The 19,764-nt window shown below is 34.8% G+C and overlaps 1 protein-coding gene across 1 annotated transcript in view; it reads right to left on the reverse strand.

The window, feature by feature from the left end:
• LOC140446678 (ovochymase-like) overlaps positions 1 to 19,764 on the reverse strand; it is a 97,060-nt gene that overhangs the window by 67,350 nt on the left and 9,946 nt on the right. Inside the window, exon 2 of the mRNA XM_072539273.1 lies at positions 3,363 to 3,410. Within this exon, the coding sequence (XP_072395374.1) occupies positions 3,363 to 3,410 (48 nt within the window). The remainder of the gene's footprint in view (positions 1 to 3,362; positions 3,411 to 19,764) is intronic.

Consider the following 19,764-nt stretch of genomic DNA (forward strand, 5'->3'; position numbering starts at 1 on the left):
ATATTGAAGGAGCAAGACAGGCATCACAAGACTGAATGTTGTGCACGATTTTTGTCCATTGTGTACGAGCATCTCCATTTATTGTTCAACGTGGCCAAATGTCCATCCTGCCATTTCTAGGAAGGTGGACAAGTCAACAGGAGACATAGGACTCACATATGATTCACATAGGACATGGTCTATAGTTTCGTCTTCTCGTTGACACTTCCTACATAGAGGTGTGTCTGCTATCCCTAGTGTGTGGTGGTTGCTTAGTTGACAATGACCAGTTAAAAAACCAACTGTCAAACGTAGGTTTTTCCTGGCCATTCCCAAGTACTTCTTTGATGCTGTCTTTTCAAGGTTATTTAGTGTAACCCTGGCAAGAGTAAATCCTTGCCCTCCTTCCCATCTTTTTACGGTTTGCGTATAGGAGTGACATTTGACAATTTCCGCGATGGTTGTAGTTGACCAACGAAAAAGATCAACCAGGTCCTAAGAGTTTTAGGCCTTCCGCATTCCTAGATAATTGGTCAGCAATGGGGTTGCCTTTATTCCTATTGTGTCCTTTAACCCACCTCAGGATGATGGTATTACCATCCGTAGCTTGAGTTAGTGACTCGTGACACTCCGTTACCAACCCTGATGTGACACGTGGTCTATTCAAGGTTAGTAGCGCTTGTCTGCTATCTGTGCAGATTATTATAGGTTTCCCTGCTATACCTTTTTGGGTTATCTCTTTTGCGGCTATGGAGATACCAGTCAGTTCTGTCTGAACTACGCTGGCATTTTTGCCCATACCCCTCTTTATTCTTAGGTTTAGTGATCTGGAGTATATCTCGCATCCTGAGCCTTCTTTCATTTTGGAGCCATCGGTATATATGCAATAGGCATTTGCCACGTCTGTCTCCCTATACTGTCTTGTTTCCATTTTGTAGGGTTTGTTAAAGACAAAGTTTGGTTCAATTGAGTCGCATCCTGCCTGTAGCAGTGGTAGCGCATCCAGCTCTCCCCCCCAGAAACAAGTTCTCAATTGTCCCATTTCTACATCAAGGTTTGCACTAGCTGAGCGCAGTCGCATCATTGTCACTAGTGGCACCTCTTTGACATATATATCTAGAGGCGTGATGCCAATGATTAACTCAAGCAATAGCTCCGTAAGTTAGCATTGGCCTTATGACAGCAGTGTATAATATAATATATATGCTCTTTTAGCTCTACCATCCAAGTGTGAGTTCTATGTTAACATTCTGTCAAGGGTAATACCAAGGTACTTCCTTGTCTAAACCTTGTCAGAAAAATTTAGACTGTAGTTTAGAATCCTTGGGGGTATTAAGCCCGCGATTCTTCTTTTACTGGTAAAGAGGACCATCTCTGTTTTCTTAGGATTTATAGATAGTGAGTATTCCTTGCACCATGTTTTTATTAGTCGGAGAGCAACTTGTAATCTCTCACATAGTGTGTTCTCAAACTTACCGCTTTGTAGGACAGCAATGTCGTCTGCATAGGCTATTATGTAGAAACCGTTGCTGCGGAGTTGGTCACAACCAGGGTATCTAGAACTATGTTCCAGAGGAGTGGTGATAGCACCTCTCTCTGTGGACACCCCCTCGTAACCATGCATTAAAACAGAAACGTCTTCTACATTTATGCTTATTGCTCTATTAGAGAGCATACAGAATATCCATTTGTTTACGTCCAGGGGAACATTCCTGACGTTGAGCTGTTGGGTGATGGATGAGAATGTGGTTTTATCAAACGCTCCCTCAATGTCTATGAATATACCTAGGGTGGATTCTTTATTATCCAGCGATCTTTCAATTCTTCCCACTACATGACGAAAGTCATATTCACTTGGGCAGTTTTATCAATCGAAAAATAATATCTCACTTGTTCTTAATTCTTGATCCAGAAGCCCCTACATCGTGTGCGTATAACAATTGTTATAGGAACGTGGTAGTCAGGCTATATATTCAATATCTAAGAAGGTTTTATCGTACTAGAAACATTGTAATGAATAGTGGTTTCAGCAGCACCAACCACTTGTCACAGAGCTGAATAGTTGTGGCTATGCTTCAAAAAATCTTTCTAGATTTCTTCTACCCATAACATTTCCACAATCTGACTCCACCTGATACCAAAAAATAAGATTTTTATCTGTTCTCCCAAAAGTTTACCTGAATTATGTATATATGATCGTTAAAGAAAATTGTCTACAGCAAAATGGAGCACATTTTAAACATTTACATTATCTACCCGTAACTAAATACCTTCCAGTGGCGCATACTGTATTAGCGCCTAGAGAATCTTCTTCTTCTTTCAGTGCCTATTCGTTCCGAATATTGGCAATCATTCTGGCTATAATTATTTTATTGACTGATGCTTTAAATAGATTCGTTGTTGTTGTGGAGAACCATTTCCTCAGGTTCTTCAACCATGATATTCTCCTTCTCCCAATTCCTTGCTTTCCGAATACTTTACCCTGTAGATTACCTGTTTCTCATTATATGTCCGAGATATTCCAACTTTCTCCTTTTAATGGTATACATCACCTCTCTTTCTTTGCCCACTCTTCGTAATACGGTCTCGTTGGTTATCTTGTATGTCCATGATATCCTTAGAATTCGCCTGTATAGCCACATCTCGAAGGCTTCAAGTTTTTTCTCCATTGCTTCAGTTAGTGTCCAGGATTCAACTCCGTAATACAATATTGAGAAGATATAACATCGTAGGAGCCTTACTTTTATCTCCAAATTAAGATTGTGGCTTTTAAAGAGTTTGGCCATGTTATTGAATGCACTACTAGCCTTCTCTATTCTACATTTTATTTCCTGTGAGTGATTCCATTGTTCATTTACTGTTGTTCCAAGATAGTTATACTGTTTTACTCGGTCCACTGGTGTATTATTGATAAGTAGTTGAGCGTCTCTAACTTTATTTTTGCTGATGATCATAAATTTAGTTTTTGTTATATTTACTTGAAGTCCAAATCTTTCACTTACTTCATTTACTTTGTTTATCAGTTGCTGTAAACTGTTCAAACTGTCTGCAAAAATAACGGTGTCGTCTGCATAACGGATGTTGTTTAGGCGTTCTCCATTTAGAGAATAGTAAGCCGCCTAGAGAATAGTAAGTGTAATTCCATTGAATTTTAAAGTGAAATAGCAGGTTTATTGGTCCATACTTCTAGCCTTTTACCTATCTACAAGTATTAACACACAATGTGAACAATATTTTTATTAGATAATTCCTTTGAGAAGCATATTATATGACAAAGTTACATAATTGTTAGCACTATCCTAATTTCTACAAAGTTAAGAACAAAACGCCCGAATCGTTACTGTTATCACAAACAACAAATCAAAAACATTTATGTTTCTTACTTGACTGATACGAATATTGCGGTCTCGTTCTATATCTATAATATCTCCCTGTAAAAAATAATGTTGTTATAAGTATTAGACCTAACTAACTTTTATATTTGGATATCTCCGTAGTTGCCCAAACAACACGTTGTTAATTACTATGTTTATATGGGATGAAGCCATTGATTGTAATGAAAATTACATTCTATAATTGTTTGACGTTTTGATTTCCATTCCGGAAATCGTTTTCATAAAGATTATTTAAAAACAAAGAGTTGCTATTATAACCAACAATTATTTGTTGCCAAAGATTAACGGGTGACTTACTGGGCTTCGATATTGTAGGCAAATAGCCATGCCTGAACATTTTGTGGATGGTGTTTGCACCAGAATGATATCAAATTTCGACTTTTTGTCTGTTGATGTATTATGTTTTTATATATTACTTATGTGTTTATGTATTACTTATGTGTTTATGTATTATGTGTTTATATTTTTTATAGTAACTCTGTTACAACTTTAAAAATATACGCGTTTTACTACTTGCTTATTATGTCACTTCATATCCTTAGTTTTACTGGTATTAACGAATAGTCCCATTCTTTTTGCTGCTGTTTTCAATGTTGCGAACAATTGGACCAGGTCCGCCTTTCTTCTTACTATGCTTTAGTGTTTTAATACGAAACCCAAATGTAGTCTTTTATATTAATTTTTTTTTTATTAAAAGCCACAGGACTGAACAGTGAAAGTGATAAAGAGGCCTATAAAGCGCTGAACGGTCAAATAAAATGACTCTGCAAATAGGACAAGAACACATACTTGAACAAAATCTGCATGGAAATAGAAGGGCATAAAACCAAAACTGAGACCAGAGACATGTTTAAAAAAATAAAGCAGATAACACGTTCTTTTACACCAAACTACCTTGCTATCAAAGATGATAACGGAACTCTACTCACTTCTAAAAAAGATATTTTAGACAGATTGAAAGAATACTGTGGACGACTGATGATGGAGAAAAGCACAGACGCCCCATCACAACAACAAGATGCCAGTTTTGTGACGGAACCTGACGTACTCAGAAGTGAAGTTGAAGCAGCAATTATGAGGCAAAAAATTCAGAAAGCTGCCGGTCCAGATAACATACCTATTGAAATGATTTGGGCCCTAGATGACGTTGGAGTGGATATAATACATCAAAATTGTCAAAGAGTGTGAGAGACAGGTAAATGGCCTAAGGACTGGACACAATCACTATATATTTCCATACATAAAAAGGGAGCGAAAGATTTATGTAGCAACTATCGCACAATTGCTCTAATTGCGCATTGCAGTAAGATACTCTTGCACATAATTCTCGAGAGGATAAAACCCTTTTTACTACCTAACATTGCGGAGGAACAAGCAGGTTTCGTCCCCGGACGTGGTACTAGAGAACAAATTTTAAACGTACGACACATTGTAGAAAAATCCAGAGAATTCAACATCACAACATATTTGTGCCTCATAGGTTATAGTAAAGCTTTCGATTTGGTCAACTGGAGTAAAATGTGGCAGGTTTTGTCTGAAATGGGAGTCCTTGATCATCTGATACTGCTAATTAAAAGCCTGTACAATAACAATTATGCCAGAGTTAGAATAAACGGGATACTAACCGATAGTATCAGGGTCACAAAGGGCGTGAGACAAGGCTGCATACTAAGCCCAATTCTATTTAACATCTATGGTGAATGGATAATGCGGAAAGCTACTGAGGACTGGAACGGTGGCATCACCATTGGCGGGAAGAAGATTTGCAACTTGAGATATGCAGATGATACTACTATTCTCGCTAGTTCTGAAGCTGAATTGATTCACCTGCTACAACGGATAGAAGACGTAAGCTTAACGATGGGCCTTAAAATAAACAGAGAGAAAACTAGAATCATGATAATTGACAGAGCTAACAACAATCAAAATCATCTGGTCATGATAAACAATATCGCTGTTGTAGATAAATTTGTGTATCTGGGCTCATTAATAACCAACAGAGGAGGCTGTACTGAAGAAATAAAGCTGCGGTCAGCAATCACAAAAAGCGCTATGGCAAAATTAACAAAAATTTGGAAAAGCCATGAAATAACTACCGATACAAAAATGAGACTAGTAAGAAGTCTAGTTTTTTCAGTTTTTACTTATGTATCGGAATGCTGGACCCTTACTGAGAAAGACAAAAAGAACATAGATGTATTTGAGATATACTACTGGAGACGAATGCTGAGAATACCATGGGTGGCCCGAAGAACAAATGAATCCATACTGGACCAGCTAAATATAAAGAAAAGACTAAGAACACAAATATCAGAACAAATAATAAGCTATTTTGGACATGTGCTTCGAAGAAATGGTCTTGAAAAACTTACCATCCAGGGAAAAGTAGAAGGCAAAAGAAATAGAGGTAGATCTCCCACACGATACACGGACCATATTGTTGCTATCATTGGCGCTCCATTGTCAGAATGTGCTAGAATGGCAGAAGATAGAAAAACGTGGAGGAACATTGGGAAATTTAGCTAATAGCTTCATGATATCACGATACCTGCATCAGGTTAACGACTAAGAAGAAGAAGAAGAAGATTAATTTTTTTATTATTATTGCTCATACACAATAGAATAACATAATATAAATCTTCCTATTACCTATAAGTATTATATCATTTTTAATTAAAATAGTAAACTAACCGATGCAATGTCCTTACGAACTGAAGAGAAGCCTAAAGTCGACTTTACATTATACCATTTTCATGCTATTTAAGAACTAAGCAATACAGACACATCTGTGCTAGACGAAAAATTAGAACATGTTCTATTTTTCATGCTATTTTGATGCAATTCATTGTCAACAATCAAATCGTCAACAAAATTAATAGTTTAGAATAAAACTTAAATATTTGCAAACAGTTAAACAAATAAACCACATTGAACTAGAAATTCTTAAAATTCTTTATGAGATTATACAATTAGGATTAAATGTAATAATTACATGGATCAAGGGCCATTCGGGAATTAAAGGCAATGGGATCGTTGACAATTTGGCTAAATCGGCATACATGCTTGGAGAAAAAGTAAACAGAAATTTAATTCCAGCGACAGATATTGACACCGTTAGTAGACAAAAACTTAAAAATAATTGACATTTACATTACAGAGAATGTAAGACTGGCTTAAACTTTTATCATTGTAACACTAGGATACCCTCCATAAGATGGTTCTACACAGAATCTAATCGACATTTTATAACGACCATTAATCGGCTGAGAGCAAATCATGCTCTTACGCCATCTTACTTGTATGGAATCGGCTTATCAAATACTCTCAATTGTCATCATCATCATCATCACTGGCTCGACAACCCTTTTTGGGTCTTGGCCTGTTCTAGGATTCTTCTCCATTCCGATCTGTTTCGTGCTTTTTTTCTCCAGTTTTTTATTTTTAAGGTTGTTATATCATTTTCTATTTGTTCTAAGTATCTCAGTTTCGGTCTTCCTCTTGTTCTTTTTCCTACTGGCATCTGTTTGAATATTTTGTTTGGTATTTCGCCTTCTTTCATTCTTTCTACATGTCCTATCCAACGCAGCCGTCCTATTTTGATGAATGTTATAATATTCGGATCCTGGTATATTTTGTATAGTTCAGAGTTGTATCGTCTTCGCCATATTCCGTTTTCTTTTGTGCCCTTGTATATGTGTCGCAAGATTTTTCTTTCGAAGGTGGCTAACAACGTTTCCTCTCTTTTAGTAAGTGTCCAGGTTTCTGAGCCATATGTGAGTACCGGTCTTATTAGGGTTTTATATATTTGGCATTTTGTCTTTCTTGCGACATTATCTGATCTTAGGTGTCTAATTAAGCCATGGTAACATTTATTTGCAATAAATATTCGCCTCTTCACTTCCTCCGTAATGTTATTATCAGACGTGACTAGGGATCCCAAGTATATAAAGTTTTTTACCTCCTCTATGTTGTATTCTCCTATTGTTATATTTTGTGGCTGCCTTATTTCTGCGTTTTTTCTTACCTACATATATTTTGTTTTGGTCTGATTGATTTTAAGACCACTATTTTGTGCAGCTCGTTCTATTTGGTTGTATGCCTCTATCATTTCTCTTCTTGGTCTTGCGATTATGTCAACATCATCTGCAAATGCTAGTATTTGCACGCTTTTATTAATGATTGTTCCTCGTGTATTGACTGTTGTGTCCCTCAGTATTTTCTCGAGCACGATGTTGAACAAGATGCATGATAGAGCGTCTCCCTGTCGTAGTCCCTTTTTCACATACTCCCAATTGTACTTGTGGTAAAATAGGCAATCTAACACATATTATATTAGAATGTGATTTACAAATTATTAATATAAACGAACTTTATAAGGAATTAATAAATGCTAAGTGTTGTTTTCCAACAAACCTTAATCTTTTAATATTTTCAAATAATATGGAAATTCTTCATTGCATTTACAAACATGTTAAAATATGTAAATATAAGTTGTAAATAGTATATAGGCGTAATCTGTTAATATGGTTTGAAAAAAAAAACAAAAAAAAGTATACCACAAATTAGAAAAAAACATAAAAGAATTAAGAAAATAGAAATAGAATAAAAAACAAAAAAATAAATCCAAAAAAAAAGAACAAAAAAAAGCAAAAAACAAAAAAAAATCAAAAAAGCAACAAAACAAAAAAAAACAAGAAAATAATAAAAGAATAAAAAAAAAAATAAAAATATATCAAAACAAAATGTATGTATCCGTAAAAATATTATTAGCTATATGTAGTACTAACATTTGACTATGAATCTGCAATCAATAATAATTGAAATTCAGTCGATTTTAACAATAAACACAAACGAGTCTGGCTAATTGGCTCTGCCAAAGCCATTTTTCAGAAAAAAAAACATATTTGTGTGAGTGTTAATATTATCTATTGGATGTAATAATTTGTGAATATATTTAATGCTGGACTGAAGTTTCCAAATAAAAGAATATAACGGTAATGTTTTAATATATTTCTTCTGTTGATAATAGTAAAAGTGGTATCTCAAAATTGCACAAAAATAGCTCTGATGTAAACAGATCAGGCTAGGCAAGAGATATGCCATGCAAGACGGACTTGCATAGCATGAGTCTTGCATGGCCTAGATGCAAAGCTATCTTAACAGTTGTTCTGCTAAATAATAGAGAAGTATCATGTCCTAAGCTATGTATTTAAATGGAGATTATGATCTGGTATTGTAGTAATTTATTGCTTTTGGCCTTAAGTACAAAAAAAAATTTAATGCTATTCAATAAATATTTATTGTAAATTAATTTTACTGTTTATATACACAAACGATTTATTTTGAATAATGCACTAGAACTCTTTACGTCACTAAAGACATAAAAGTTAATATTATGTTAATTATTTATTTATGGATTTCTTAAGAAGAAAATTGTACCTTGTGACATTCCAAATTGATAATTAATGATGTGGAATTTGTATCTTTGAAACAATTATGAAATATATATTTTAAAATACAGAAAACGTAGAAAAATACGTATCTCAACTGTTCTTCCATTGTACGTTTCCACAACAAAACAGTTTTCTTTTTTAACAGTTAAAGTTAGTAGACGTTTCAAAAAACTTTCATTCGTAATTATCTATACAATGTGTTAAATCTTGCTTAAAAACTAAGCTTTTTTGTAAATTTTCCTAGAGTAAAAATTATTATATCTTGGAAAATGAATTATATATGAAATGAATATATAATGAATGAATATTAGTAAAAATGGAAAATCACCTGGGGTGGACGAAATCCTAAAAGAGCTGATAAAACGACTCGGGCAAAAATCGAGACAATGGGTGCTCGATCTATTTAACATCTGTCACTCTACCTCCCAGATTCCAAAACTGCGGCGTAAATCAAAAGTAGTAGCCATTCTGAAACCTGGGAAAGACCCTGAACTACCGAGGAGCTACCGTCCGATATCTCTGCTATCCTATTTGTATAAATTTTATCAACGCCTCATTTTAAACCGCATCCAGGAAACATAAGACGCAAAACTAATACCACAACAAGCAGGCTTCAGACCAGGTAAATCATGCACAGGCTAAGTGCTGAACCTAACAGAATACATAGAGGAGGTATTTGAGCAGAAAGATATAGTGGGAGTAGCTTTGATAGACCTCACAGCAGCCTATGAATAAACCACAGAACCTTGCTAACTAAGATCTATAACACAGTGCTTGACTATGACCTGGTAAATATCATTAGATCACTGTTGTTGAATAGACGTTTCTACGTTGTGCTAAATGGAAAGAAGAGCAGATGGAGAACCCAAAAAAATGGCCTACCTCAAGGAAGCATTCTGGCGCCGTCCTTATTTAACATCTGCACCAATGACCAACCAATGCACCCACAGACTGGGAGTTTTGTCTACGCCGACGACCTTGGTATAGCCGTAAAGGGGAAAACACTCACACAAGTAGAGTCGACAATGGAAGAGGCTTTAAACATGATGACAACTTATTACAAATAAAACTCATTAAAGCCAAACCCTACTAAAACCCAAGTATGTACATTTCATCTCAACAACCAACTGGCGCATGTAAAACTGAATGTTTCTTGGGAAAAACAACGCTTGAAACATACTGATAGGCCCAAATATCTTGGAGTAATACTAGACCGGTCACTAACGTATAAATTCCACTGTCAGAGCACACGGCAAAAGGTTTCTACGAGAAACAACCTTCTCCGGAAACTTGTAGGGAGCAACTGGGGTGCAAACCCCCAGGTCTTGAAGACAACAGCTGAGACCTTATGTTTCTCAACAGGGGAATATGATTGTCCCGTCTAGTGTAGATTTAGACACGCCCAACAAGTCAACACGGCGTTAAATGAAACATGTAGAATAATTACCGGTTGTATGAAGCCTATCCTTCTACCCCTACTGTACCGGGTAGCTGGATTCGCATCACCAGACGACCGTAAATGCGCCTTACAATATGTGGAGAAGTTCAGGCAAACTTTCGATAAAAGACATCAATTATACGGATTTGACGAACCGCCAGGAATCAGCCGACTTAAATCAAGGAAAAGGTTTATGAGAAATGTCAGCGTCGAACCACCCAAACTGTTCCCCCTACGGGAATGAACCTGGACTAGAGAACCTGGTGGACACTCAATCGCATACGTACAGGTGTTGCCCCTGTAAAACAGAACCTCATTAAATGAGGCATCAAGACAGACAGCGACGCACTTTGTGAATGTGGGGAAATACAGAACCTGGAGCACCTGAGAGTATGCAGACTTTGCCCATCACAGTGCACCCTCGATGATTTATGGCTAATACAAAGGGTGTAGACGTAGCTCGATATTGGGCAGAACAACTGTAGTCGGATTCAGACACGAAAAAGTAAAGTATGATATCTTTTCTCAGACAGGGAAAACAACAGAAATATGTTACGTAGATAGAGTAGTGTGCAGGCTTCAGGTATAAACTATTATCATTAAGAAGTACCTTTTAAAGCTTCTGAAAAAAGATTAAAATTAACAATCGACATTTCTTGTTAGTCCAGTCGTCAGAGAATTGACCCCTAAAAATTATACAAACAAGCTGAATTTTGCAGATAATATTAATTTTGGGACTTCAAAAAATATGCAAAAAAGTTTATTACTTTTACCCCCTATCCCCCCTAAAACTTCTCTCGCAAGGGGGTAAAAACGCAAATAAATCAATTTACCAAAAATCTGTACACCGTAGAAAAAAATGTTTCAAATTAAAAATTTACCTGAGATAATTTTAAACAAAAATGTATATAAGCATTTTTTGTGTAGAATAAACCGTTCTCTTAGAAACATCGTTTGAAGCGGCCGTTGATTTTGCATGTCAGTTACGCGCGCGAAATCAATATTAAAAAAAAATTTGTATCATCTCGACGGTAAAAATTCGATATTTTTTGATTCAAGTGACCTATCGACAAAAAATGAGACATAGGAGGATTCCAAGGACAAAGTCAAGGTGAATAGCCTAAATATCAACAGCATCAAATACGGTGTTGATTGCAGATTCCGACACTGTTTACAACCACTCATCGACAGGACCAAATCGGTTTAACATAACCTTTTATTCATAGTAAATTTTTTTTTTAGTTTTTAAAAATATGTTTGTCTACATTGTGGTATTTTTACAAAATTTTTGGAGGGAAATTGATGAGCATCATGGTCAAAAAAATAAAAAATCATTTTCTAGCAGGGTAAGATGATAAAAAAATATATATATTGAGGCAGCCCTCCAAAATTGAAAAAACCACTTCCAGGGAATGGGAATCCCCATAGGAAATGACGTACTGTTCTCCCTGAACTTTGCGGATGATCAAGTCGTCCTAGCTCAAGATTTTTAAGATCTAGAATTTATGATAAAGCGTCTATACAGAGAATATCTAAAATGGGGGTAACAAGTCAGCATGAAAAAAAAAACAGAATATTTAGTTATCAATTCAGATGCAAGGTTTGAAGTGTTAATCGACGAGGACGTGGAAATCAAACAAGTGGAAAATTTTAAATATTTAGGTGCACTCATTGATAAGAACGGCTTGGGAAAAACCGAAATTAAACACCGAATTAATCAGGGACGTTAAATTGTAGGATATCTGAACTTCTTATTGTGGGATCGCAACATTTCCAAAAGCAACAAAAAAAGAATAGGGCAAACCATGGTTAAATCAGTTCTTTGTCATGGCTCTGAAGTATGGACAATTAATGCAGATCTAAAGAGAAGATTGTTGGCAGTTGAAATTTATTTAAGAAGAAATGCTAGAACATCAAGTCTGGAAAGGAAGACTAACGAATCTATAAGAAATAACATGAATGCTACAAAAACGGTCATTGACAGAATAAAAAGACAAGGTTTAAAATGGTTTGGACAAGTATTGACAATGTCTGACGAACGTTAGCCCCAAAAACTTCACAGATGGAAGCCCCCTGGAAAAAGAAAAGAGGTAATTCTAGACGTTCATGGAATAAAGGAATTAGAAGAGCGATGAAATCGAGAGGTTTGGAGGAGGAGAGGATTGGCGGAGGAGAACGGAAATTCGGCGATAGCGGTCTTCGAAATGTATTGTATTTACAAGTTGGATCCTGTAGTACATAATATATATATATATATATATATATATATATATATATATATATATATATATATATATATATATATATATATATATATATATATATATATATATATTACATGTCGAATCTGCAACCTGCAACACATTTTTCACAAATATTTCGTGACTTGACTCATGTATACCTGGTAAATATACTGATGATGGACTTGTCAGTACTAAAACGTTCTGTGATGTAACCTGAAAGGGTCTTTTAATATATATACATCGGTTTAGAACGTCTTTCGACGTTGTTCGATACCTAAACACCATCTCTTCCTATCTTCGCAGTCGTTTGTTGTTAAATTTCTTTCGCTCATGGACTTGTTTACGCCGTGTTGCTATTCTAATCTGGGTCTTCCTCTTTTCCGTCGACCTATCGGTTGCCATTCTATTACTTTTTTGGGGAGTCTTGATGCTGGCATCCGTTGAACATGCCCATACCACCTTAATTGTTTCTTCTCTATATCTTGAGTTATATTTCCTTCTATTCCCATACGTTGTTTTATTACATCATTTCTGATTCGGTTTTGTCTGGAAATCCCTAAAGATCTTCTCATTGCATCCATCTCTACTGCTTCTATTCGCTTTTTGTTCTTTTCACTAATTCTCCATGTTTCAGCGCCATAAAGAAGAGTAGTTTTAATCATGGTCTCATATGTATTAAATTTCCTTCCTTTCGTTATCTCTTTACTCCACAGTATACCATTGAGACATCCTAAGACTTTCTTTGCTTGAGTGATTCGTTTTTCTATTTCCCGTGTATCAGTTCCTGTATTGTCAAAGGCAACACCCAAGTAGTCATAGCTCTGACAGCAGGAAATATGTTGTCCGTTTTCGAGGTCTATGTTATCTGACTCTTTTCCAATACAAAGATATTTGGTTTTTGTTGTATTGACATTCATTCCCCAGTCGTTATATTCTTCTATCAGTTTTCTTAGCATGTACTGCATGTCTTCCCTGTCGGTCGCTAGCACTACCTGGTCATCAGCAAACTGGAATGTATATATACATTCATTGCTAAGCTCTATACCCATCCTATGTACCTTTCTTTTCCATCTTTCCAATTCCGCTGCAACATATATCTTGAATAAGGTTGGTGAGATACAGCATCCCTGTCGCAAGCCTTTTGTAACCAGGAATTCTACCGTTAGATATTTTCCTGTTTTTATCTGTACCTTTGAGTCTCTATATAGTTCTTGTACAGCATTTATCAATGTGTGGTTGATGTTAGATCTTTTCAACGTTGTCCACAGTTTTGTTAAGGGGATGTTGTCATATGCTTTTTGCAGGTCTACAAAAGTAATATGAGTTTCTAGATTCTTAGCCGATCTTTTTTCTATTATTTGTTTAAGACAAAATACGTTATCGGTGCACGATCTTCCTGCGCGGAACCCGCTTTGTTCTTCCTCTTCATTGTGCTTATATTCTTCCTCGATCATATTTCTCAAAATTCGTCCATACAGTCTGCTCAGGGTGCTGGTTACCGATATGCCTCTATAATTATTACAATTCCTTTTGTCCCCCTTTTTGTGTATTGAGGACATGTATGCCGTTCTCCATTGTTCTGGTACTGGGTGTCCATTTAGACACTGATTGATCACATAAGTTAATATTTCAAATAGTTTATGAGTTCCATTCTTAAGCATTTCAGCATAGATTCCCTCAAGTCCAGCGGATTTACCATTCTTTAGGGTCATTACAGCCTTCCTTACTGTTTCGATGTCTACCCTCGCTTCCTCTCCTTGTATATGTACTGACTGTATTGGGGAGTTCGCTAGGTATTCTTGTGTTGTCTCTGTCAGCAAGCTTTCATAGTGATCTTTCCATTGTCTTGGTTTTATGGTGTGTATGTGTGCTTTGTCTTTTCCTGTATTTTTTACTGATTATATAAAATTCCATACCTCTGTACATTGCTTCCCTCCGATGTATGTATTGATTTCTTGACATTTCTGATCCCATGTTTTATTCTTTTCTTGTTTTATCATTTTTCGTAGTTGTCTATCGGCTTCTTTGTAAGCTTGATGGTCTTCAGTATTTTTTGTATTTAGCCATTTTAGATGCTGTTCTTTTTTCTGTTTTACCATATATTCGATTTCTTCGTTCCACCATATTTTGTTACTAATTTTGTTTTGCTGTGTCCCGAGTGTCTCCTTAGAGGCCTGGTGTAAACTAGCAATAATATTCTCGTAAATATCTGAAAATGTTTGTCTCTCTATTTCTCGTAGTTTTTCATCCAGTCGTCGTTGGTATAGCTGTTTAGTACTATCATTTATAAAACTATTGAAGTTGTACTTCGGAGTATCTACTGTCTGCAAGTCTTGCTTGTCTTCTAGGTTTTGGTCTCCGTGTATTATCTTAAGTGGGAACAAAATTTTCGCTCTTACTAAGTAGTGATCGGATCCACATGTTATTCCTCGGAGAACTCTTACATCATTCCAGGATTTTTAAATAAATCTTTTGATTTGTCCAAGTTTCCATACGGGCTAATTTTGTAAATGCCGATGCATACAATACGGCCCTTTGATTGATTAGAAAACACGGGTTTAGACTAAATTAGACTTTATTCTCATGTAGATGTAGAGTTAATATTTTAATATTTGTCGGTATCTTTAATGATTCCTTCACATTTTTATTAAACGTAATAAACTTGCATATTTATTTCTTAACTGGGATATATTTATTATTGCTTTTAAAATTATCTTTATGCTCTAAAAAAATGCGTTATGACATATGACCCTAAGAACCGTATATTATCAATAAAACATTAACACATTTCATTCAGAAGTAAACAAAAACGCTGACGCATGTATACAGATTTTAATGTTTTCTTAAATAGGTATAAATTAATTTCTAATAATAAATATTCCAAAATCTTATAAAAATAGCTGGTTAATCACATGCTTTGCATATACATATTTTATAGTCCAGTAATTCGATCGAAAAATAGGACCTTACCTCCCAATTATGTCGTACTTCATGGATTTAGCTGAAAATTTTTATTAAAGCTAGTCTTAATTTCTGTTGGAAAAGTTATATATGGGCAAAGTGTGCTTTTTATTTTTAAGGTTTATGAAAAAAATAGGAAAACAGTATTTAAGCATTTTATGCAAAAAACTCCCAATGAAATAAATTAAATAAACTCATTCAATGATAATTTGTACTTTAATACAAATTTCAAATTTTTATAAACCACCGTTTATGTCTTAAATAACGTTAAAAAGTTATTTTTAAAGATGTAAAATAAATAACTAAAATCAATAACAATTCATTCATCGCTCGTGAAATGATGTTTCATTGATTTTAAGTTTTAATCCATAGAAAGCACCCCTTTATGCAAAAAATACTTAAAAAGTCTATTTCTGGTTAAAAATGTTTTAATTGTTCCTTGCTTATAAAACGATATTTCTTTAAATTAAACTCTGCAACCCCTAAAAACACTGCTTAAGACGATTACAACGTTAAAAATAGTTTTATACACATTAGAATTAGTTTAGAACCATACAAGATGGTTTAGAAATCCTAATGTCGCTTTTGTGGGACGTTGGTCGACTTTGAAGAAAGCGGCTGGTCTGGCCAATGTAGCAGGAGTTGCACTCTGCACAGAATATATGATAGAGACAAGTATTTCATCGGGCATCCACGATTTCCATTTTTCTGTATCTTTCTTCAGGTGTTGTTCTTTTATTTCTCTCACTGTTTCTTGTATGATGATCAGACGTTCCTGTATAGTTCCTGCATTTTTACATTTTAGCACCTTTATATTGAGGTTTTCACTCACCTTTAGTCGAACATTGGGATTTTTCAGTTTCCTAACCTCATACTTCTTCATCGACTTACTTGTAACCTTCTTCATTCTAACTTTAGAATTACGTACAACTGGTACATGATCAGAATTAAGTACATGATCAGAAGCGATTAAAATAGCGATGATGATTTCCAAACTTCGATAGGAGAAGAAACCGGAAAAAGAAGAAGCTAAATATTCGTAGAAACTTGAAAAGCAATATGCTCTGCATTTTTATTTTCAGTCATCCATCATGGCATCATCCAATATGCGACACAATGTGCAAAGAATTGGACAGCTTGTGAAGCAAACTTAATAGAAATAGATGTAATAAAACTAATAAATAACAACTTAAAATTACTAACACATCTATTTAACAACATAGAAAGTGACTTTATACCAAAGTAATGGTTCAACTCATAGAACTCATAGCTCTACCAAAGAAATCCAGGTCCCGCAAATGCCATGAATTTAGGCTCATTAGCTTAGAGTCACTTACTAAAAATATTCTTATAGATCATACAGAATCGAATTCATAAAACATATTAACTAGATGTAAATGCCTCTGAGTTCGGATTTAGAAAGTTCTTGGGAACAAGAGAGGCGCTGTTTGCGAGTCAAAAACTTATTTAAAAATGTCTAGATCGCTAGAAAAAAGTATATCTCTTTTTCATCGACTACCAGAAGGCTTATGATAGAGTCCAGCATGAAAAGTTGTTGAATGCACTAAAAAAAATAAAGCTAGATACAAAAGATCTCCGCATAATTTAAAACCATTATTGGAACAAAGAAGCAACCTTAAATTATTCCAACCACACTACTAAAAGGGTCCTTATACAAAGAGGTGTACGACAAGGCTGTGTCATAAATCCATTGCTCTTTAACTTATACTCTGGATGCACATTCAAACCAGCACTAGACAATACGAAATTGGTATAAAAATAAACTGTAAATATATTAACAATATCAGGTATGCAGACGATACCCTTTTGACAGCAGAAAAAATGGAAGACACACAAAATATACTACAAGTAAAGCAATGGGACTGACAATAAATCTAAAAAACAAAGTAACGGTGATTCGCAAAACCGATGAAAATTGTCGTAGCTATCTAAATAACACTGAATTCAACTCAAGCAGCAAGTTTAGAAGTTCAGATACTTACGAGTAGTACTAAATAATAAGTGAGACTCAGGTATAGAAATAAAAACACGAATAGAACAGCCTAGGAATATGTATAATAAATGGAAACAAATTATCTATAACCAAAAACTAAGCTTAGACATCTAAATTAGAGTTATTAAATGCTACGTTTAGTCAATCCTTCTATATGGAGTTGAAGCCTGGACATTAAAATTAAATACCATGCGAGGGCTAAAAGCCTTTAATATGTGGCTTTATCGCAGAATGCTCAGAATATCATGGATACAACACATTACGAATCGAATAGTATTAAATACCATAAATAGAGAGTTAAAACTTATAACAACGATTAAGAAAAGAAGACCTTGTATCTACGCCACATAATAAGAAATGACAAATATAACCTGCTAAGAATAATAATTGAAAAGAAGATACAGGGCCGAAGTGAAGTAGGCAGAAAAGCCATGTTATGGTTGGCTATATAAGAGCCTGGATGGGCATGAACGTTCAACAGTTTTTTGAGAACATTTTAATGTAGTGGTTTCAAATCTCCAGTAATGGTGCGAGCAAAAAAAGAAGAAGAAGTTTCCATTGAATTTCAAATTTGTATTATTACAAAATATAAATTATCTTGTTTTCCGTGCTAGATTTCACGTCGTTATCCTAATCAAATACCAATAAATTTATTGATAACATTATCATCATCATCATCATCAGTGGCGTTACAGCTCTTTATGAGCCAAAGCCTTCTTCAGAACAATCCTCCATTCGCCCCTGTCTCTGGCAACTCTTCTCCATGCTTTAATTCCGATAGACTTCAAATCATTTTCTAGGTTATCTTGGTACCTTGTCTTTTCTTGGTTGTCTTCCTCTTCTTCGTTGTCCGATCGGCCCTCTTCGGCCAAATCTTTTCTAACTATGGCATCTTCCTCTCGTCTGATTACATGACCTATCCATCCTACCTTAATGAATTTTACAACATCAGGTTCTCCAAATCTTCTATATACAACTCAATTGGGAGAAATGGTAATCCAAAAAGGGGGTTGGGCAGTGGATTAACACCCCCCTCCCGTAAAAAAATTTTACGTTACGGAAAATTCACAACAATCTGCCGGACGGTCTATTTGTCGACGACTTGGCAAACGAAAAAAGGCTAATTGATAACATTAATTATTTCAATATCTGATTCTAGTCCAGAACAGATCTATATTAACACAAAACCAGTGATATGCTATCCTCAAATACTAAATTTTTTCACTCGAACTATTGATGTAAAAGTTGGCCAGATTCTTCTAGTTCAGTGGTAATTACGTAATTAAGGATTCAACTTACGTACATATTTCTACATATATGGGTTTTACTGTAATTCACTTAAAATAACATTTTATTATGTTGTTAAAAAATGAATAATAAACATAGAACATTAGTAAATTGCTGTAAAATACTAGCATGATATAGAAGGATTAGTTATTATTTCCTCTTCTATTGCTAGTATTCAAAACACATATTCTACAAGATACTATTCTAGTAATATATTTGTCTAATCATATATACATTTATTTAATTACTTCTCCTTAATAGTTAATACACAATATCTAATTGGTGTTTAACAGAAACTGAAAATAATCTACCATAATTTCAAAACAGTACATTAAATATAAAGCTGACTAACGGCTATTATAATAATGAGTATTTAAAAAAAAAGTGATTGCTCTGAAGTGTACCTTTTTAAAGGTACACTTCAGAGCACTTTTTCTGGTTTGCTATACCATATATAGAAACTACTACTACACATCTACTATTTGAGACTCAAATTATATTTAAAAATTTTTTCATCTAACATCATTTACCCGTTCACCCTAAACTTAGTGAACTATACAATTTTCAAGCACACTTAAACAAAACTCAAAATTGGTTTCAATTCGGTCACGAAGCTGATTGTCTGTTCTATCAACGTCTTTTTTTTTGCCATTACGACTTCATTTACGTCATTTATTAATAACGACTTCATCGATGTTACTAAGATCTCACAATTTTACATAGCTTAGCTTAACAATATTGACGTCCTGACCATACACAAGACCTATAGATTTAATTGCTATATCCCCTAGTAGCTTTCTATTGTGGCCGCAAGGAAGTGGTTTAAGTCAGATAATTTGGAGACAAATAAGGAAACTGTTAACTGTATGTGCGGTCAATGCTTCCTCATCAAATTTTTTAGCAATTAGTATTAAACAAGTGATGGATTCGACCAGCACTTGATGAAAATTCATTTATATAACAATAACCTTGAGTACTTAGAACATGTGATGAA

Source organism: Diabrotica undecimpunctata, chromosome 7 (assembly GCF_040954645.1).
Source record: "Diabrotica undecimpunctata isolate CICGRU chromosome 7, icDiaUnde3, whole genome shotgun sequence".
Classification (NCBI taxonomy): Eukaryota; Metazoa; Arthropoda; class Insecta; order Coleoptera; family Chrysomelidae; genus Diabrotica; species Diabrotica undecimpunctata.